Source organism: Melanotaenia boesemani, chromosome 2, assembly GCF_017639745.1.
Source record: "Melanotaenia boesemani isolate fMelBoe1 chromosome 2, fMelBoe1.pri, whole genome shotgun sequence".
NCBI classification, from domain to species: Eukaryota; Metazoa; Chordata; class Actinopteri; order Atheriniformes; family Melanotaeniidae; genus Melanotaenia; species Melanotaenia boesemani.
Window position 1 is genome coordinate 37,877,991 of NC_055683.1, and position 22,264 is coordinate 37,900,254.

A 22,264-nucleotide genomic window follows, 5' to 3' on the forward strand; every position below is an offset into this window, starting at 1 on the left:
TGGACTATTCCACTTACAGAGACCACAGTAATTTAGCTTCCTAATACAAAGTAATAATAATAATAATAATGATAATATTAATAATAATATTAATGAAATGTGTTATATAAATAAACCTACCTTTCATATTAATAATAATTATAGCAATATTAATAGTATTGTTTGTTTAAAATCCGTTTCTAGGGTTTGATTCTAACTCAAAGGGGATGATCGCTATTTTGATCAAAGTTGATAAAATCCGCTCCTAGTCAGTAAGAGTTGGGTTTGAGCGGTGGCAACTATCCCCGCGCAGCTTTTCTCCGCATTTTATTTGTTTAGTAAATACCGTGTCCTGCCCCGTCCGTGAAAATACAACTGTTTGTTAAAGCTGTGTGTTACAAGTGTAAAAGCAGCAGTCGCATGGGAACGAGACGTCGCACTCATCGACCTCACCGCAAGTATCGCGAGAAAGGTGGCAGTGCGATAAGAACTGCTCCAGGCAAGACATAGCAATATTCATATTAAGCAACAACAACAACAATCTTTAGGAAAATGATACTTTGGTGTTGTAAACAGAGAGAATGATGACACGCGTGCCGCCTTTACTTGCAGATGAGCACACCGGGTTGTGATAAACAGGTACGAGTCACACAGCTCACCGCTCAAGCTCTGTTGATAGCTAGTTAGCTGATTTATTAATAGCTAGCTGGCTAACAGTTAGCTTAGCTTGTAGAGAATGTTTGGCGTTAGCTGCTGTTGGATGATTTATTGTGTGGTCATTTGAGCATCAGCTAATATCAGCCACCACGAAACAGTTATAAATAACCAGTGCTGCAAGATGTAGATACTAATCAGCCCCTCGTCCAAGCTGAGGTTCGGTAGCTATTGTTAGCTGGCTAACGTTACACGTCTGTAAAGACTTGATTGAGCAAGACTCACAAATTAACGCAACTTTAAGACACTCAGGTCTGCCTTTGGCTATGATTCATTATTATTCTGTGACGGAGGAAGTTCTCACAATCTTTATTTACATAGAAGTTCAAAGACCAAACAGCCAAAATACTCAAGTAGAAGTAGTGTTATAAGCCGAAGTTATTCTAATAAGAGACATCACAGGTGAAGAAAAAAAAGAACGTTATCGCTATTAAATCCCTCCCAGTTTATTGGTGTTCCCAAAGTTTATTTAATATTTTGTGATTCATACAGAAAAATATATAATTTTGAGAACATAAATCTGAACACTGCCTATAACTAGGTTAAAAGTTCCAACATTTTATATTTTATTCTGACTGAAAATCCACGATAGATGTTCTGAGTAGGTTTTCAGAACCTTGGAGCTGAAACTATCTGGACCTGCAGTAGAGCTGGGCGATATGAACCAAATCTTTTATCTCGATATTTTTTTTTACCTGAATTACGATATATGATCTCTCTCTCTCTCTCTCTCTCTCTCTCTCTCTCTCTGTATATGTGTATGTGTATATATATATATATATATATATATATATATATATATATATATATATAAAGAGACAGCTCTAATTTACAGCCTTCAGTGCTACACTTTTATTAAGGGTCAGCATGTGCATTAAAACAGTTGACTGAAATGAAAGTAGCTTTATATTAAATTAAATGCTCCTAAAACAAAATTAATGAAAAATACTTTTCAATGGCCATAACAAAAATACAGCTGTGCAAAATGCTAAAGAAAAGATGCTTTTAACTCTAAACAAGCTATATCGAAATAAATGATATTCCCTCATTCTATATCGCGTCTGATAAAGTCTCAATATATATAAAAATCTCGATATATTGCCCAGCCCTAACCTGCAACCTTGTTCCGGTTCAGTTTCTCGAGTTGCTTCTTCATCTGACTGCAGGAGACAGATGAGCTGGGGGTGGAGGCAGAGGATGTCTCAGGAGACAGGCAGGCTAGAGGTGGAGGCAGAGGATGTCTCAGGAGACAGGCAGGCTAGAGATGGAGGCAGAGGATGCCTCAGGAGACAGATGGGCTAGAGGTGGAGGCAGAGGATGCCTCAGGAGACAGATGGGCTAGAGGTGGAGGCGGAGGATGTCTCAGGAGACAGACAGGCTAGAGGCGGAGGCAGAGGATGTTTCAGGAGACAGACAGGCTAGAGGTGGAGGCGGAGGACGTCTCAGGAGACAAACGGGCTCGAGGTGGAGGCGGAGGACGTCTCAGGAGACAGGTAGGCTCGAGGTGGAGGCGGAGGATGTCTCAGGAGACAGACAGGCTAGAGGTGGAGGCAGAGGATGTCTCAGGAGACAGACAGGCTAGAGGTGGAGGCAGAGGATGTCTCAGGAGACAGACGGGCTAGAGGTGGAGGCAGAGGATGTCTCAGGAGACAGATGGGCTAGAGGTGGAGGATGTTTCAGGAGACAGACAGGCTCGAGGTGGAGGACGTCTTAGGAGACAGATGGGCTAGAAGTGGAGGCAGAAGAGGTCTCAGTTAGGGCTGGGCGATATGGCCTAAAAATAAAATCTCCGATTTTTTATAACCAAATCCGATTTCCGATTTTAATCGATTTTTTTTCTTTTTCTTTTACAAAACATAAATAAACTTATTAAAACATTCATTTATTTATATAGATGAATGCTAGCAAAAATAAAGCATATAATGTCATAGCTCTTCCACCATATAAACGACTTCATATCTTACATGGAAATATGCGACACAATGCATCCGTGATCTCTTTCCATCTGGATCCTTATTGTACAGGATCCACTGCAGAAATAATTCCCCTGATGAAGGTTGTCTCTTAACTAGTGTTTGTGGGTTAAGTTGATTTCTGCATCTCATAGAGAGCAGCATTTCTCACTGCAGTTATACGCACAGCTAAATCCCAGGCGTGAGTGACGGGTCACTTTACTGAAAATCTGTCAGACAAACACCGTTCTGGTGTGGAGGGAGGGCCAAGTCTGCTGCTAACTAACTATGGAAAAAAATCCCGATTTTCAAAAAAATTAATCTCCAGAAATGGAAAATTCGATTTATCGATTTTATCGATAAATCGCCCAGCCCTAGTCTCAGTATGTCTTGATGTGCAGGGAGATGAGGCTGTATTTAGGTCCATGACTGAGCTGCAGGGTGACAGGCTGGAGTTTTGACAGGAAAGTTGTTGGCGGATGGAGGGGTGTGGTCTGTTGGGCTGGAGGTAGGGGGTGAACTGAAACTACTGAAGAACGTTCAGCTCATTCGCTCTGTCCAGACCTCCATCAGTCTGATCGCCCTTTAACTTGAAGCTGATTTTTCATTCTTGACCACACATCCCTCACATTGTCCTGCTTGAGCTGCTTCCCAACTTCTTCCTCTAGTCCTCCTTGCACTACTTCATCTTTGCTTTAAGTTATTTTTGTGTTGTCTTCAATAACTCTCCGTCCCTGAAATCTTTCTTTTTTATGTTTAGCAGCTTTTTCAGGTCTCTGGTAATCCAGGGTTTGTTATTGGAGGCACCTCACTGTTCTTTTTGGGATGATGCTCTCCACTCAGAAGTAATCTGTCACACACTCAGTCATGGCACTGAAGTCCTCTCCATGTGGTTCACAGAGGACATTCCAGTCTGGGGCCTCAAAGCACCTCTCAGAGCATCTTCAGCTGCATTAGACCAGGTTTTAATAGTCTTGTGTGATGACTGGTTCTCCTGGACAATGGGCTTTTAGATGGAGGTGAAAAGAACCAGATTATTGTCTATCTTCCTAGAGGAGCTGGATACAGTTTTAACATTTGCATCAAACAATTCCAACATCTTCTTGTCTTTGGTGGAGCAGCTGACAAACTGTTGTTAATGTTGCAGAGAGGGAGACGTTTAAGTCTCCAGAGATTAGAGATGCACAATATTATCAGTACGATATCTGTATCGGTTGTCGGCCAAATGAGGTGAAAAATATTGGCATATTGAACCAAAAATTCAATGTCATTAATCCCTACCAGAGATGAGAATGAATGCATTAGGATACAGCAGACTAGGTTGCTAGGTAAAATATAAACCACCACCAGCATAACGTTAACTCTCTGGGTAAATAATCTGGAAGAAAGCTCACAGCTAAGAGTTGGATGCCCCAGGTGCTGATCTCCTTTTTCATGTCCAGGGTGGCACCATCAGTTCTGTAATACCTCCACCTTTATGTTTTCTGCTTACTTTTTTCCATCTGCTACTAAAGTAGTGTGTAGACACATGAGTCTGTGATAATATCCCTGCAGCCGTGTCTCGGTGAAACACATAATACTGTGCTATCAAAATATATTAAACCTGATTTTGATGAGAGTTTGTGGTTGTTACCACTCGTCCTTTAAACTTAAAATAATGAAATTGTTTCATTTTGATGCTTTTATTTTTATTTCTAAGTTTGTTTGTTTTTTTGTTTTTTTTAACTTATGTGCTGCCATGTACCACAAGTTGGAACTCATACCTGAGCTATCTGTTACCAAGACTTCAGTCTCCAGTCATGGAGTGCGCACTCAATCATTTCAGCTATAAAACCTTTGATGAAATAGTTTTTATTTAAAGATTTCTAAATGGTGAATTCTTTGTTGGATGGAGATAAATAAAATCTTGTCTACATAAAAATAGATATATGTATAAATCACTTTTAATCAATGTCAAAGTTGCATTATGCTACAGAACTATGTTAATAAAGGTTTAACTGCTGGGTGATGTTGAGAATTGTGAATTTTAACATAAAACATTTTTCAAACTTTTTTCGATTTAGTTTCTTTGTAAAGGAAGTTAAGCTTCACTTGGTGTCATTTCAGTAGTGTGGATGGAAATATCTTTAAGATGATCATGAAGTCGTTTTAGCTTTAATGTTTGATTCACTGGAGTTTGATTTAATAAAACGTTTCCTTATGTGCAGCAGATCAGTACTTTGTCGTACAGCTGATTTTGAAGCCTAATTTTACTTTCGTCTCATTTATGCTTTAAATCTTTATATTTTTGTGTGGTTGTGTGTGTGAGCTCTCAGTTGTTTAAACTATAAAGTGATGCTTTTTGTTGATGTGGATGAGTGAGACTGAAGTTCCTGTCTGTGTCTTTTCCAGGATGTGGCCACGCCTCTATGGATGCACATCAGACGATGAGGATGGCAAAGACCTTGTAAATCAGTCATTCATCTTCCTCTCTCTGCCTGTTTGAGACCATCGTTTTCATGCTGACAAAGAATCGTATTTGATATCAGAAAATAATGTAGCAAATATCCAACCATTGCAGATATTTGACCTTCTTTTTTTGCATGCGTCCCGTCTCTGTGACTCTTTATTTTAGATGGGGCCGAGCTCAGCGTTTCACTTCACACTCATCTGTAAATTAGAAGACCAATGTGCTGTGTTTGCTCCAGTTATTTACGCCAGCTGTGCAGTCACTTTAGTTCTCTGCTGTGCGTTTGAAGTGGTTTGACAAATCGACGGTCAGTCAGAATCGGCCTTTCACCAGGATGAACGGCTCTCTTTTAACCCCTCCCAGCCCACGGGCAGCCAACTCTTCTCCTTTACCCCCGTCTCCCTCCCCCTCTCCATCCCCTCCATCACCTTCTCTGTTGCCTTTGTCCCCTAGGCCTCCCCCTCTCCCACCTCTGGTGAGCCCTCCACCACAGGCTCACCTGTCCTCACTGTCTGACACCCCTACGCCGTCCCCTTCACCTTCCCTGAGCTGGACCGAATTCTGTGAGCTCCATGCCCGTGTCGCTGCCGGCGACTTTGCACGCCACTTTCGGGCTTTTCTTCTGGAGAACCCCCACTACACATCGGACTCGGCGGCTGCCTTCTGCCGCCGCTTCACCGACCGCTTTGTTCGCCACTTCCAGAGTGAGCTGGAGGGGGCGCTACCCCCGAGCTGTGCTTCAGGGCGCGATGACATGGTGAGCTGGGCTCCCCCCTCAGACGCTACTTCCTTGGAGGAGGAAGCAGTGTCGCCCCTGTCAGCAGCTGGGGGGACGGCCCTTCCATGCCCCTCCACCAACACATCGCGAGCCTCTTCCAAGCCTGCACCGACACGGCTGGTGTTGGAGAACCGCAGCGGGGACAGATTTCAGGATTCTTATGCACATGGACAAGTCCTTCCTCCATCGTCATCATCGTCATGCTGCTCCTCGGTGGGGGGGAACAACGGGAGGCGTGAGGAGAGGGGTGCTATGCTCGGCCCGGGAAATGGGGAAGCCCCTGTGGAGGAAGAGGAGGACAGCTGGCTTGGGGTGGCGTCGGTTGGGGAGGATGTGGAGCCAGAAGAACGAGAAATGGAATCCTCAGAGGTCGGACATGGAGACCCCTCCCACACTCCTCAGATCCCTCCTTCCTCCATCACTCCTCCACCCGGCTCCAAAGGTAACAGCACACCCAACTCCTCCAAAAACAAGCTAAAGAAGCGCTTCTCCCTGCGGAACGTGGGCCGCAGCGTGCGGGGCAGCGTCCGCGGGATCCTGCACTGGCGAAGCTCCTCCAGCGACTCGGCTCAGAGCCAGCTGCCCTCCAGCTACAGCTACACCATGGGTGTTCAGGACCCTGCCAAGAGAAACTCTGGCACACAGCCTCCTACACCCACCTCCTCCATGCCTGTATCCCTGTCCATGCCCCTCTCTCTTCCTCACTCATCCTCCTCCTCCCTGCCCCCCTCATCCTCAAGCAGCGCCACCTCCCTGTCTCTGTCAGAAGTGGCTCGGGATCGCCGGCGGAGCAACGGTGAAGGAGGGGAGAAGGACAAGTGGAGCCATCGTCTGGAGAAACTCCGATTATCCCGATCGCCTCCTCCCGTCCTCACGCCAGCCACTGCCGGCTCTCACGCCGCCACCTCAACGCTGCCTCCCAGTAGCGCTGCCCCCATGGGGCCTCCGAGGAAGGTGGGCCGGCTGGTGCGTGAGGGCGGGGTGAGTGTCAGCTCCTCCAGCGACGAGTTGAGCGGAAGCCACGGCTTCTCCGGTTTTTCGTTTGGTCTCCTGCATCACGGTACAGACAACAACACCACTGCCTCAGCCTCGTCCTCAGCAGCCCAGGCGGGTCCAGTGCAACCTCTGGCCAGCGGAGGGAACGTGCCCTGGAGGGGGGGACGCTGGCATAAATGTCGCCTAGTCCTGAGAGAGAGGGACAGAGAGGGGGGTGAGCGGGGAGAGGAATACTACCTGGAATTCTTCATTCCACCAAAAGTAAGTTATCCTCCATAAAAGAATAATAAAGTGCTCTTGTTTAACCTCTTCATCAAGAGGTTTATTTTTCAGCCTCCTGTCTGAAATGACATATAAAATAAATGAAGTATGTCTTTGCAGCTACAGGGACTGTATGTTTAATCTTGGTCTCTACAGAAAGCTTTGACACGTGAGATTGCTACATAAGTGTCAGAATCAAGATATCTGTTACAGTGTCAGAGTAAATTCACCTGGAACACAGCAGATGTTATACTAAATGCTTATCTCCTGCTAAAATAAAATCCCATTACTTTCAGTGCAAACCAGAAGATAAGAGCCCAGTTCACCTAGAAATGAGTAATTCTAGGAACAAGTAAAGTAGTCCTAGGAATGAGTAAAGTAGCCATAGGAACAAGTAAAGTAGTCCTAGGAATGAGTAAAGTAGCCATAGGAACAAGTAAAGTAGTCCTAGGAAGGAGTAAAGTAGTCCTAGGAAGGAGTAAAGTAGTCCTAGGAAGGAGTAAAGTAGTCCAAGGAACGAGTAAAGTAGTCCTAGGCAGGAGTAAAGTAGTCCTAGGAAGGATTAAAGTAGTGCAAGGAATGAGTAAAGTAGTCCTAGGAACAAGTAAAGTAGTCCTAGGAACAAGTAAAGTAGTCCTAGGAAGGAGTAAAGTAGTCCTAGGAAGGAGTAAAGTAGTACTAGACTCATTACATGCAAAGTTAGATATTTCAAGAATTTATTGATTATAATTTTGATGATTATGAATTACAGCTTATGAAAATCCAAAAATCTAAATCTCAGAAAATTTGAATATTAAATGAAATCACTTTAAAAAAATATATAATATATTATATATATACTATAATATATTAGTTTAACTTTTTAGGTTGAATTTTTTAAATAAATTAGGTTTTGCACGATATTCTAATTTTAAAATTTTGTTTCACTTGTAAGTTCTTGGGATTAGCAGAGTTGCTCCCTGTCATGTTGCTATGCTACATGTTAGCATTGCTGCTTCCTTGTGTCTGCAAACATCTTCTGTACTGCATCATGCTGTCTTCTGTACAGGGGGAGTCGAGCCAAGAAAAGATTGTAAGAAATTAGACTAATTAATTGTTTGCACTGCAATTGGGATTTAGTTTGACTTTGTTTTAGAGTCCCAGCGATGAAAATCTGCCTAAAACCAGAACACGGATGTTGGAGCTGGTTGTGATCCTGTAGCAGATTTAAATGTGACACCTACAGCCACTAACTTCAGTTCATTAGCAGAGCAGTTACCAGACGTCAGTGTGTTGCGTCTTCATGGTTGAACTTGCAGAAATATTAAAAAGAAATAATATTTTCTCTCTGAGACATCAGGATTAGAAGCAGCTTTAGATTTTCACCGTGATTGTGTCAGAACAGTTGCTTGATAACAGTAACCATCCTGCTGGTCAGGAGCTTTTTAACCTTGTTTGACTCCTCAGTCATCGAAGCCCCGGCTTACCGTCCCCTGCTGCTCCATCGTGGACGTGAGGAGCACCACGGCGCTGGAGGTCCCCGACAAGGAGAACACATTTCTGCTGCAGGTGATGATTTCTTCTTCTTCTGAAAACTGTTTCTGCATCAGCCTGAATCAGGTCTTGATTGTTTATTTTCTTATCTTCTCCTCCTGGAGGTTCTGATGTTCCCCAGCGAGAAATTGGTTTGTTCTTTACTGAGGACAGAGATGTTGTGATGGATGTCTATGCACAATAAGCACAATAAAATAACCACAGACTTCTGTTTCTCTTTCCAACATTCTTCTCTGTAGATGCTGAAAGACCAAAGTTCTTAACAATCTGTCATTGAAAAATAATTTTAACTTTATGATGATTCTCTAGTGGAGTTTAGACCAAACTGGTGAACCTTGCTGGAAAGACAAAGCCTTTGGTGGATGCTACTTTTATATCCTATGCTGGCACCCTTACCTATCATCAGTAAATAGTGATTTTTTTATTTATATTTATTTAATTGTTTTAAACCAGGAAGGTCTAACCAAAATATCAGCCACAGAAATTCAACTATATTTTAAAAATCAAGTATATTAAAACTGTGTATAAACACAGTTTCCAATGAAACAAAAGACAGCTGTTCATGCAGCATCTTATCAGTAAAAGCAATGACATTCCTTCTTTACTGCATCCTTCATGACACATACTCGTTAATCGTCAATGAATCTGAGCAATTTTAACCTTTTTTTAGAGATTGTTCCAGGACCATGGGGCGTGGTAGGAAAAGGCTGTTTACTAGATGGAAACTACTAGATCTGTCAGGTAGAAGGGTGCTGTTGTATTCTGGGAATTTATCCTGCAGAGACGAACATGTAGATCAGGGGTAGCCAACGTTGGTCCTCGAGGGCACCAATCCAGCAGGTTTTCCAGATTTCCGTGCTCCAACACACCTGACTTAAACTAACGAGTCATTGTGAAGATCCTTATAGGCTGTTGGATCTAATCAATTTGAGTCAGGTGTGCTGGAGCAGGGAAATCTGGAAAACCTGCCGGATTGGTGCCCTCGAGGACCCGACGTTGGCTACCCCTGATGTAGATGAACACAGACTAGTTAAACTTGAAAGTAATGCTTATAAAAATATATTGATGAGTAAATGAAATAAAACAGAGTAAATGTTTTAAATGATAAAAATAATTGAACTACGTGTTAATATGAAATTCAGTTTCTTAAGTTTAAAGAACATGGTGCTCAAGAGCCTGCATACAACATGCAAATACATCATCTTCATCAGCATTAGCATGTTTTATATCAGCTCAGTGGTATTGGGATATTTTTAAAAAAGTATGAATCCAATATTTTGACAGGCAGATACTGAAGTATTGATTACAGATTATCGATATGTCCATCCCTGCCAGTTAATCTGCTGATTGGAGAATCTTCCAGATTCATCCAGATCCATGTTACTGGATATTCTAGAAACTGGAACACATTTCCACATTTCTGTCTTTCTTTGACTCTGTAACAGCTTCTGCTGTGTAGCTTTAAATTTCATTCTGCTCACTGTGTTTAAAAAAACCAAATGAACAAATCCTAGATGAGTTTTTCTTTCTTTTATACATGCAGAAGATGAAAGAATTAATGTCGGATCTGAATTGTGCTTTTGTTCTTAGCTGGACGGGTTGGCGCAGTACGTGATTGAAACCAGAGATGCCGTTCAGATGAGAGCCTGGCTGAGCGACATCAGGAACGGCATCTGTCTCAGGTAATGATGAAGTCACCATCAGCTGCATCTTTACACCCACAGATCATGTGTCTCTCTGGTTTTAACTGTCTTCTGTTTGCTGCAGTGAACAAGAAGATGCTGAAGGAGTGTGTGGGGGACCGTTGGACATCAGTGGGACACCTGAGATCGGCGAGCGTCTTTCACACGGTGAGCTTGTGATGCTGTTGTTCGTCAGCTGCTCATACAGCGAGGTTCTTCTTCTAAGTGGATGATAAATGTTAGAAAGTCAACAGAGATCATGTAGAAGATGGCATTGTCTGTCCCACTGTCTTCATCCCCACAATTGACCTACATACCCGCCTGCTTTGATCCAAAAGGTTGTTTTAGGATGTAGAAGCAGCATTTTCTTGGCCCACTTTGTAACTTCACTCATTGTATTGCTTATATATAGCAAACACCAGTGGTCTAAATCTAAAGATAATTTCATTAGTACAGCTGGTAGCTGTATTAATGCTCCATAGAAAGAAAAATTTACAGTGGTGGGGCTCTGGTCCACAGTCACCAGATTTCTCCCACATTGTCTCAGTCTGCCATGCAGTCCCTCTGATTGGACTTCCCAGAAATATCTCCCTTTGAGGTTGTCCTTTGTTCACAGTCTGAACTACCACGGCTCACTTTTTTTTCATATTCATGAGCATGAGTGTGAATAGGAATGTAGATCTCTGAAATGACCCTGAAAGTTTTCCTCTGCTGTTCTTGGGGAAATAAAATATTTATATTTTCAAGTTCTTACATGATCAGAGTGTTATTTGTTTCAGGGTTTCCTTCTTCATGTCCGTGTTTCTGCAGAATCAACAATTTTCAGTAAATTTAGATATCATGTCTACACGTTCGATCATGGAGTGGTCAACACGTGGTTTATTGTGTTTCTACTTAAATCATCATCTGAGTGATAAATGACCTGAACCTTCCAGACTTTTCCTGGTCTTATTTGACCGCTCAGAGCGTTTCATTCAACCGTTTGAGGCTGTAATAATATTTCCTGACCTCTTTCTGCCCCTACAGTGTGTTATGGAGGTATTGGGGGCTCCTCTCCCCTGATGGATCCTCTCCCTCCAGAGCTCCCTCCTCGAGCCCCTCTCGACGAACCAGATGGCAGGATTCTTGGAGGAGGCGGGGCTAGTCTGGGCACGCCGTTTGCTGAGACGCCAGATGCCACAGGTAAGTTTAATTCAAAGATTTCTTTTAATTTAAAAGGATAAAAATGTCAAATGTAAAGAGCACCTTTTGGTCCAGCTGGTCCTGCCAACCACGGCAGATTGTTCTCTTTCCTTTTTAATTAGTGGGTAGATTCAGGCATCCGTTGTTGATATGATTTCTGCTCTTCTGTTTCCTCCTCGTCTTGTCTGCATCTCAGAAGGCAGAAAGAAAAACATCCACACAAATTTTTACATTTGTTATAAACAGACCACAATGATATCTGCTGTAATATTGATAATTAATCATAATAATGAATAGGATTTAACCCCTACCACCAGAATATATTTACTAGGACTAGGTAAATAAAGTTAGATATGGTATGTCACAAATTTGCATCAGATGTCAAGTGGGGTAATTATCAATAGTTACTAATTAATGATAACTAAACAGCTATAAGTTGTTTAGTAGGACGGAAGAAGTTTCCTGCAACCAGGGAGCTGGTTTAGAAACTGGCCGGGCATACGAGTGTACGCAGGACTGTTGAGCGGGGCTTAATCTTAAGTTTAATCTCCACCGTAGATAACGCACAATCTCAGCCATTCTCGTTGGAGAGGGATTGAGAATCGATACAATGGCAGAAACGGTGGGAATAAAGCAGAAAAACTAAACCTTTAAGCTGAAGTAAAAACAAACGTCATCACCACTCCGCAGGAAGGCCACAACTTCACACAGACGTTTGGAGCTGATACTTCCTTGATCCTTTGACCAAAATGCAGTTAAATATTCATAATAATGTTGATGCATATGTGGCATGTTTTATTTAACCCGCCACGTTTCCCTCCATCACACAGGGTCCTTCCTCTTCTCTGACGTGCCAACCACTGAGGCGGTGGAGCATCCGCTCAGCGAGTGTCAGTGGTTCCACGGCACCCTGTCTCGCCTCAAAGCTGCTCAGCTGGTGCTGGCTGGAGGTCCGGCGAGCCACGGGGTGTTCCTGGTCCGCCAGAGCGAGACACGCCGCGGGGAGTACGTCCTCACCTTCAACTTCCAAGGCAAGGCCAAGGTGAGTTCAGGTGTTCACCTTCACGAAGACGGTTACTGTACAGATCCAGCAGCATCCAGCAGATACAAAACAAAACACGGATTTCTGCATATTTAGTGTGGAATTTACCAGCTAGTACTTAGACATGTTCCTAGCAAGCAGAAAAGCTGGATGAGAGTTGAATCCCTGCTGCTCAATCTCCCCAGAAGTTCGACGGTGTCTAACAGATTATAATGAAAATGAATATATCCAACGCTGCGCAGCTCTGGAATACAGAATATAGACAACATGTTGATGGTAAACATACAAAGAATATTGGCTCAACTTAAAGCCGTAATATGACTCAGAAATTCCTACAATGATGGTAAATTCTGCTTGTTCAGCTGTGCTCGTTCACGTGATGGAATAACGTTCTCGGGGGAACATCAGAGCAGGAGAAATACTGATTTTCAGCTGGTTGTCGGGTTTTCCGACGCAGTCTCTGCGCTGACCGCAGTGCTCATGTGTGTGTGCTGGCGTGTAGCATCAGGGTGGGACTTAGATCCACACAGAGCAGCTCTGACCTGCTGTCATGTACACAAGGACAAAATTGTTGGTACCCTTTGGTTAATGAAAGGAAAAACTCACAATGGTCACAGAAATAACTTGAATCTGACAAAAGTAATAATAAATAAAAATTCTATGAAATTTAACCAATGAAAGTCAGACGTTGCTTTTCAACCATGTTTCAACAGAATTATTTTAAGAAATAAACTCATGAAACAGGCCTGGACATAAATGATGGTACTCCTAGAAAATAATGATAATAATGTGACCAAAGGGATGTGTTAATCCAAGGTGTGATCGCTAATTAGCATCACATGTGTCTACAATCTTGTAATCAGTCAGTCGGCCTATATATAGGCTACAGGTAGTCACTGTGCTGTTTGGTGACATGGTGTGTACCACACTCAACATGGACCAGAGGAAGCAAAGGAAAGACTTGTCTCAGGAGATTAGAAAGAAATTATAGACCAGCATGTTAAAGGTAAAGGCTATAAGACCATCTACAAGCAGCTTGATGTTCCTGTGACTACAGTTGCACATATTATTCAGAAATTTAAGATCCATGGGACTGTAGGCAACCTCCCTGGACGTGGCCGCAGGAGGAAAACTGATGTCAAATCAAAGAGACGGATAATACGAATGATAACAAAAGAGCCCAGAAAAACTTCTAAAGAGATTAAAGATGAACTTCAAGCTCAAGGAACATCAGTGTCAGATCGCACCATCCGTCATTGTTTGAGCCAAAGTGGACTTAATGAGAGACGACCAAGCAGGACACCATTGTTAAAAACAAATCATAAAAAGCCAAACTACATGTTGACAAACCACAAAGCTTCTGGGAGAATGTCCTATGGACAGATGACACAAGAATGGAACTTTTTGCCAAGGCTCATCAGCTCTATGTTTACAGATGGAAAAATGAAGCATATGAAGAAAAGAACACCGTCCCTACTTTGAAACATGGAGGAGGCTCTGTTATGTTTTGGGCTGCTTTGCTGCATCTGGCACAGGGTGTCTGGAATCTGTGCCGGTACAATAAAATCTCAAGACTATCAAAGGATTCTAGAGAGAAATGTGCTGCCAGTGTCAGAAAGCTTGGCAGATCATGGGTCTTGCAACAGGACAATGACTAAAAACACCCAAGAATGGCTAAGAAGAAAACACTGGACTATTCTAAAGTGGCTTCTATGAGCCCTGAACTAAATCCTATTGAGCATCTTTGGAAGGAGCTGAAACATGTCGTCTGGAAAAGGCTCCCTTCAAACCTGAGACAACTGGAGCAGTTTGCTTATGAGGAGTGGACCAAAATACCTGCTGAGAGGTGCAGAAGTTTCATTGGCAGTTACAGGAATCGTTTGATTGCCTCAAAAGGTTGTGCAACAAAATATTAAGTTAAAGGTACCATCATTTTTGTCCAGGCCTGTTTCATGAGTTTATTTTTTAAATAATTCTGTTGAAGAATGGCTGAAAAGCAATGTCTGACTTTCATTGGTTAAATTTCATAGAATTTTTATTTATTAATTTTGTCAGATTCAAGTTATTTCTGTGACCATTTTAAGTTTTTCCTTTCATTAACCGAAGGGTACCAACAATTTTGTCCACGTCTATATGTCACATTAATAACACCACACTGTTTAGTTTTTATTGAAAGAAGACGACATAAACCTGTTCTATAGGGAAAGGGAGCCTTTAATGACTTCTTTGTAACCTGGCCCTGTATAGAAAACCAGATCAAAATAAATAAACGTGTCCTTTTAGTGGGCGCCCCCCCTAATATAATAGCAGGGAAGACACTGTAGTATAAGAGGCGGCTGTGTTTTTAGGACAGAAAAAGCAGAAAAATAAAATCCCGGGTGTTTCTGGGTGTTTCAGCAGAGAAATCATGGTGTGTTTTAAAAAAAAAAAAAAAAAAAAGCCAAATTCAAGTCCAAGTAGATAAATTTAAAAAGGTAAAACATGAATCCAGAGGACGGAAATTTGCTAGAAGCAGCTCAGCCTCATGAGTTATTTCAAAGTTTGAAATGTTTAGTTTCATTCAGTTCAGTGAAGCTAGTAATTTCTTTATTTTTAAAATGTTTTGGGTTTTTTTTACTTAAAGACAAACATTTCTCTAAACCTCATTATTGTTCACAATAATTGAATTAACCAACATTTCTTTGTGTAATGATAAAAAGACGAAAAAATTGGGGTGCGTCCAAATTTTTTGCTCATGCACCCAAATTAAAACGTTAGGTGCAACCAGTGCTAAAGGTTAGTCTGGAGCCCCGTGTCCCTTAAAATATTAATTACTCAGCAGTTTTTGGTTTCTTTTCTATCAGACGAGACAGATGGCAACCCATCTGTCTTCATCAGAGGTGTCACCAGGTGGTGTAATTCTCAGCTGATGCTCGGTCTACCTGCCAGGCTTGACAGGTTGCTGCACAGGCGGCATCCTGTTCTCCCACAGATTTCTCATATCAAAGGAACATTGTGGGGGTTCAGTTTTGATTCTTTAAATTAAAATATTTGTATATTTAATATCTTCTACCTGCCCCCAGCATCTCCGTCTGTCCCTGAACGAGGACGGTCAGTGCCGAGTGCAGCACCTTTGGTTCCAGTCCATCTTCGACATGTTGGAGCATTTTCGGGTGCATCCCATTCCTCTGGAGTCCGGCGGCGCCTCAGATGTTACACTCATCAGCTTCGTGGGTGCCACCGCCGTTCGCCAGCCAGGTATGAGCGAGACGTTTACAACGAGGTGTATGGCAGGGTGAGCAGCAGTGACATCATCAGATGCTGAACCAATAAAACCTCAGATCTGACCGTTGTCATCCGTGTAATTATACAGATTCATTATAATCAAACTTTCTGATTTTTAAGTTTAATTCAGTGAAATTTTATTGTTACACCTTCAGTTTACAACAAAGTCCTCCCAAGACAGTTTTACAGACACAGTCCAGTTCTTCATAGTCCAGTTATAATCCAGTTTAAACAAATTCAGCACAAGATCCACATTAGTCCAGTTTATAATAACTGTGTTCATATAGATAATGACCGCTCAAAGAAACCCTCTGTCAGAACCGGAACCAGGAAGTATAACTTCCATCAGAACCAGGAAGGAAAAACTCCACCAGGACCAGAATCAGGAAGGAAAACCTCCATCGGCACCAGAACCAGGAAGGAAAACCTCCACCAGGACCAGAACCAGGAAGGAAACCCGCCACCAGGACCAGAACCAGGAAAGAAAACCTGCACCAGGACCAGAACCAGGAAGAAAAACCTCCACCAGGACCAGAACCAGGAAAGAAAACCTCCACCAGGACTAGAACCAGGAAGGAAAACCTCCATCAGAACCAGGAAGGAAAACCTCCACCAGGACCAGAACCAGGAAGGAAAACCTCCATCAGGACCAGAACCAGGAAGGGAAACCTCCACCAGGACCAGAACCAGGAAGGAAAACCTCCATCAGGACCAGAACCAGGAAGGGAAACCTCCACCAGGACCAGAACCAGGAAGGAAAACCTCCATCAGGACCAGAACCAGGAAGGGAAACCTCCATCAGGACCAGAACCAGGAAAGAAAACCTCCACCAGGACCAGAACCAGGAAGGAAAACCTCCATCAGGACCAGAACCAGGAAGGGAAACCTCCATCAGGACCAGAACCAGGAAAGAAAACCTCCACCAGGACCAGAACCAGGAAGGAAAACCTCCACCAGGACCAGAACCAGGAAAGAAAACCTCCATCAGGACCAGAACCAGGAAGGAGAACCTCCATCAGAACCAGAACCAGGAAAGAAAACCTCCACCAGGACCAGAACCAGGAAGGAGAACCTCCATCAGAACCAGAACCAGGAAAGAAGACCTCCACCAGGACCAGAACCAGGAAGGAAACCCTCCATCAGGACCAGAACCAGGAAGGAAAACCTCCATCAGAACCAGGAAGGAAACCCTCCATCAGAACCAGAACCAAGAAGAAAAAACTTCCATCGGAACCATGCAGGACGGCCATCTTTCTGGACCGGTTGGGGTTGGAGAGGACGGGAAACAGGGGCCAACCAGCAGCATAACTCTAATCCAGGGATTCCTGCTGAGAAAGAAGAAGAGAAACACAAATGAAACAGCAATGTCAGATGTTTCTGCATGGAGGGTAAAGAGAGCTGAGAGGAACCCAGTGCATCATGGGACGTCCCCCAGCAGTCTCGGCCTATAGCAGGAGGATTAAAGGGATGGATCAGGGTCACCAATCCAGACCTGCTTTAAGATTTATCAGAAAAGAAAGTTTGAAGATGATCTGAACCCTAAACTCCACCAGCACTTTGGAACCCCTGACAGCTATTTCTTCTATCATCATCAGTGTCTAAGGAATGGTGGTGTGTAACTCTGTGGAGTAAACTGTGATGGATAACTTACCCTTTAGCTGATTTACTGAAGTTTTCTAGGCACTTATATCCCGTCCAAGAGGTTTACAATCCAGCCACTAAATGTCGTGGTTATTCAGACGCTATCTGGTAAATCCACAGTGATCTATAATAACAGCATTATTTATCAAATTTCCATCATAAAAAGATCACTATCACTACTATGTTGCTAAGAGACCTCTATTTAGACCTGGAAATGATGATGAAGCCACTTCCTGTCAAACTTTCCACCAATCAGAGAGCTTAGATTGACGGTAATTTCCAATCAGAAGCAGCCAAAGATCAACCAGTGAGCAGAAAGTTCTATGTGTGTGTGTGAAAAGAAGATAAATAATGCTCCTCTATGGCTCGAATAAAGTCAAGAAAACGTTTCTGATGCACGGTGGCGCCAAAAAGCAGCTGAGCTGGAGTTGGTTTAGTGAGGACAGCAGGTAAATAGTAGCAGGAATAACTGGAAATGAGGAAAAAGTGGAAATATGGAAATAGTTTCTGTAGAGAGGGTTTCTGCCTCTTGAAGCCAGTCTGAGAGCTTCAGCATATTGGATCGAATGGAGACTTTTCAAAACATTTCTGGGACAGATCAATAATCAGGAATTACAGTCGTCCAATCTGGAAGAAACAACTCCACGGACTAGTTTTTCTGCATCACTCTGGAACAGGATGCTCCTCGGTTTGGGAATATTACGTAGGTGAAAGAAGGTGGTCCTAGAAGGCTGTTTTATGTGAGTTAAATGACAGATCCTGGTCTAGAATAACTTCAAAGTAATTCCACATCTATTTAATCCAATAAACATCAGTTTATTATCTGTGAACTTCTGCATTCTGGCCATGTTTTCCACATGGTCTCATACGAGAAACCCCCTCTTCTCTTCCTCCTCTCTCTGTTGATTCTCCTTTCTTCTCTACATGTACACAAACAACTGACCTCAAAATGTAAAAAAAAATCATCATTTATCTGTTATTTCTGGCTTAGTTTAAATCCATTTCTCAAACAAACGTGAGCTTCTGGAAGCTCCACAGCAGTTTAAATATTTTCAGATGATTCCCACACCACTGACTTCCCAGCAGAAGTGAATAGATTGTGTAACTGCACCTATCAGAGTTCTGACCTCTCTGTTGTTGTTGTTGTTGTCTTGTTGCATCCGTTGGATCATCCCTTGCAGGCCGGGACAGGGCAGGCAGTCGGCCTACAGTCTGTGATGTCATCACCACGCGCCATCCTGACTCTCCATCAACCCCCATCTCTGACTGTGTGTAAGTGCGACCGGACTCGGCCGAGAGGGAGGAGTGAATGAGTGAATGAGTGAGGACTATTTCCTCGTATCCATCACGACTCTCAGGTTGGGATTAACTAACACGTGATTCTGGTCATGTGATGCCTCAGAACCAATCAGATTAGAGAATTTCAGAAACTGATTGAGCTGTTCATCATCTTTTTTTATTACGGTGAAAGTAATTTTATACCTTAGACGTTTCCGTTTTAAATGGAAGAGGAGTCCTGTTTTTCAAGTTAACATAACAACAGTTATGTTAACAACATAACTGATTGATCAGCTGCACTTTTATTATTAAGACATTTCTTGTGTAGAAAAAATGGCTAATATTCAGACTGTTTTTCAGTAAAACCGGTTGAATATCTTGGGATTCCTAATTTGATTTAACATGGAGCCGTGTGCAGAAACCCAGATTTTTCCAACTTCTGCCACAAAAAAACAACAAAACAAAAACTGGTATTTGAGAAAGTTTCAGGAGATGTTCTGAAGTTAGAAAAACTGCGTTTTCACACATGAACGGCAGCAGTTTCTTTTAGAGTCTGGCAAGAATGAAAAATTTTAACTGCGATTAATCGCATGATTTCTTATGATGAATTGAGATTAATCAAATCTTTGCGCACAAAATTCAAAGATGTTTCAAAGATAGTGTAATACAGGCTTTTAAAAGTACATCTATATATAACAGTATTCTCTTTACACAGTAGCTGCCCCTTTTTCAGACCACAATCATTAAAAGGAAATGAGTTTTTGTTTTAATTCTTATTTGTTGTTCTTTTCTCCCCTTTTTACTTTTTCTTTTATGTTAAAAATGAACTCAAACTAGCTAACTAAAAATAGCTCAAATAAAGTAATTAAATTAAATATTTATGACAAAGAAGAATAAAAATCTTAAGAATTATTAGCTAAAAGGTAAGAAGCAGCATGAACGCTGAAGTCGTGTTAAGCCGCTTCCTTCTACTGACAGAGGGAACAATGTGATGGTGCATTTCAGCCATCAGGTCTGGAACAGACAACAAGCAGGATTATAATCTCACATTTTCTACATGGGGAGGGAGGAAGGGATATTTCAAGAGAAAAATAAAGATAATGACATCACACATGTGCAAATCATCAGTTAACTTATAACCTACATAACATTTTCTCTTAAAATTCCTGTTATAAAAACAACGTAAAAAATTGTGGTGGAGGGTTTTGTTTGGTGCGCCTAGACTAGAAGAATGTACAAAATAATAACGTAGGCAAGTTTATTTATGTCATTTATCTTGTACAAGACAATTCAACATGCTTTACATAAAAAACCAAAAGCATTACAGCGAGGTGAGGAGGAAGCATGAGGCCTGATTTCTCACAAAACCAGTTGAAGGGATGCAAACAGTCAAACGGCCACATCTTCTAATATTTTCATGTGTTTCCATCATTGGAAAGCTCAGAAATGACACTTTCAGAATCTGTAAATGACTTGAAATTCCCCTCAGGAGACCTGCTCCTGGTATTTCCATGCCTGGAATGAAATATCAAAAGCCTTGTTTCCACCGGTGAGTCTATCTCGGTGTGGTACGGCTTATTAAGCATTTTTTTATGTTTCCACAGGCAAAAACTGGCATGGTACATAACGGTCCAAATCCAACCGTCCAGCTATTTGGGACCTTTCTGTTGGGGTCTTAGTCTTATTAATCCGACCCAAAATTATTGTAAATTTACGTTTCAAACCTTCTGCAGAGGCCGTGTGTGAAAACGGATGTTTTTTAGGTGCAGATGTAGTTTGGATGGAAGTGGAGATGTGAGTTTCCAGTGTGCTGAGTGTGTGTCCCATGGGCTGGACTTTCCTCCATGACTTCCATGGACTCCATCACCACAGACCTGCTCCACCAAACCCTCAACTCACTGTCATTTCTCTTTTTCTCCCCAACCTCTCGCTCCCTCTTTCCTCCGACTGCCCTTCACCTCCTCTGCCTCTCCTCCTTCTTTTATTTACACTTCTCTCTCATCCCCCTCTTCTCTGTCTCCTCTGTTTTCTCTCGTCTGTTGCTTCTCCTCGCAGACTTGACCAGCAGACCCCGTAGTCCACCTCAGCCTCCTCCCCTGCCGCCGGGCCGGCCGCCGCCGCCAACTCCGCCCCAGGAGAGAGGAACTGAAACAGAGCTGGGAGCAGGAGCAGGAGGAGGAGTGCCTGTGGCAACCATAGGAGGAAGTGGAGAAGGAGGAAGTGGAGGCAGTGGAGGTGGTAGTGGAGGAGGAGTGGAGGACTGGGAGGAGAGGGACAGGGACACTCCTCTCCGCCAACTAGAAGCTGTGGAGGGAGAAGAGAGGGACGGGACGAGGGCCCCCCGAGCCATCGATAACCAGTACTCCTTCTTCTGATGAGGAGGAGGAGGAGGAAGGTGTATGTGTGTTTTTGTGTGTGTGTGTGTGTGTATGAAAGTGAGATTGGATGAGGCGCCGTACATCATAGCCATTCATAACCAGTATTTTATTTTGTTAGCAAGGTGGAAGAGAAGAGGAGAAGGAATAAATGTACTAACACTATGAGACAGAGAGCAGAGACGGGTGAGAGCAGCTTTACGCGCTAGCCGGCGCTACATTTCTGTACGTTGTTTTTACGCCTCACAGCCGTGAAGCCAGCAGAGCCCCCCTCATACCTCACAGTGGTCCTGCCAAGCTAGCACATGCTAGCCAGAGGCCAAAATACCCCACAGACATTTCTACTGTGGCAGACAGACCCAAAACATCTCACCCTCTCTGGTTGTCCGACCACCAAGGCACCGAGTTCTGGAGTCAAAGAAAAACATCTAAAAGCATCTTCTTCCTTCCGCTGGTTGGAAAGTGACAGCTGATTCCTCATCATCCCATCCCACTTTTAAACTAAAATACACTAAATATTTTTGTTCTGTCAAAATTAAACGATCATATCTGCCGTTTTACATGGTCCACCTGTGTCAAACACGACCTGGAAAAGCCTTTAAACTCTCACTCGACAAAACAGCCTCGCATGTTTACAATCTGACCACGGCGACACTAAAGGCTGTTACATACGCTGCAAGAAGGAAGTTTTTTTCTTTTCTAGAGGACACGAGAACAAAATGATGTAATCTTGCTCTCTTGGACGTGTTTTGGGACGTTTTGTGGTTTGTTCTCGACACATCAGCCACAGAGAACTTTTTTCTTGTGGGGCTCTGCGAAGTATTGTGTGATTGGTCTGACATTTGAGGTGGGCGTGGTTAATGTGGAAAAGAATGAAGCGCAAGGTGGTGGCTTCCGCATTTCCCTGACGCGATGCTGAACAGATAGTTTTGAGGAACAGCTGATCGAGGTGGTGAAAAAGTACGTAAATGTATACAACACATGGGATTTAAAGATGCGGACACCGCCGCGTGCACAACCCCACCCTGCCACAGATGAAGTTTCTTGTTCAGTATAAAATCACCTGGTCAATTGTTCATTGCACATAAACAGACAGACATCTATCCTCCACCCCCTGCAGTTCTCCCCATCACGGACA

General features: G+C 42.9%; 1 protein-coding gene across 2 annotated transcripts; it reads left to right on the plus strand.

The window, feature by feature from the left end:
- Nucleotides 1-426: 426 nt before the first annotated feature.
- sh2b1 (SH2B adaptor protein 1) lies at nucleotides 427-21,996 on the plus strand. 2 transcript variants are annotated; one of them, XM_041968097.1, is made up of 10 exons: nucleotides 427-618; nucleotides 5,037-5,091; nucleotides 5,260-7,129; nucleotides 8,576-8,677; nucleotides 10,253-10,344; nucleotides 10,430-10,512; nucleotides 11,371-11,526; nucleotides 12,357-12,568; nucleotides 15,631-15,805; nucleotides 20,807-21,996. In XM_041968097.1, the coding sequence occupies exons 3-10, from the start codon at nucleotides 5,429-5,431 to the stop codon at nucleotides 21,124-21,126; spliced, it is 2,841 nt and encodes a 946-aa protein (XP_041824031.1). In that variant the 5' UTR covers nucleotides 427-618; nucleotides 5,037-5,091; nucleotides 5,260-5,428; the 3' UTR covers nucleotides 21,127-21,996. The 2 variants fall into 2 exon arrangements, with proteins under 2 accessions (XP_041824031.1, XP_041824033.1); XM_041968099.1 differs by adding an exon at nucleotides 18,655-18,745 and having other exon boundaries at nucleotides 5,037-7,129; nucleotides 20,807-20,962.
- The last annotated feature ends 268 nt before the right edge of the window (nucleotides 21,997-22,264 follow it).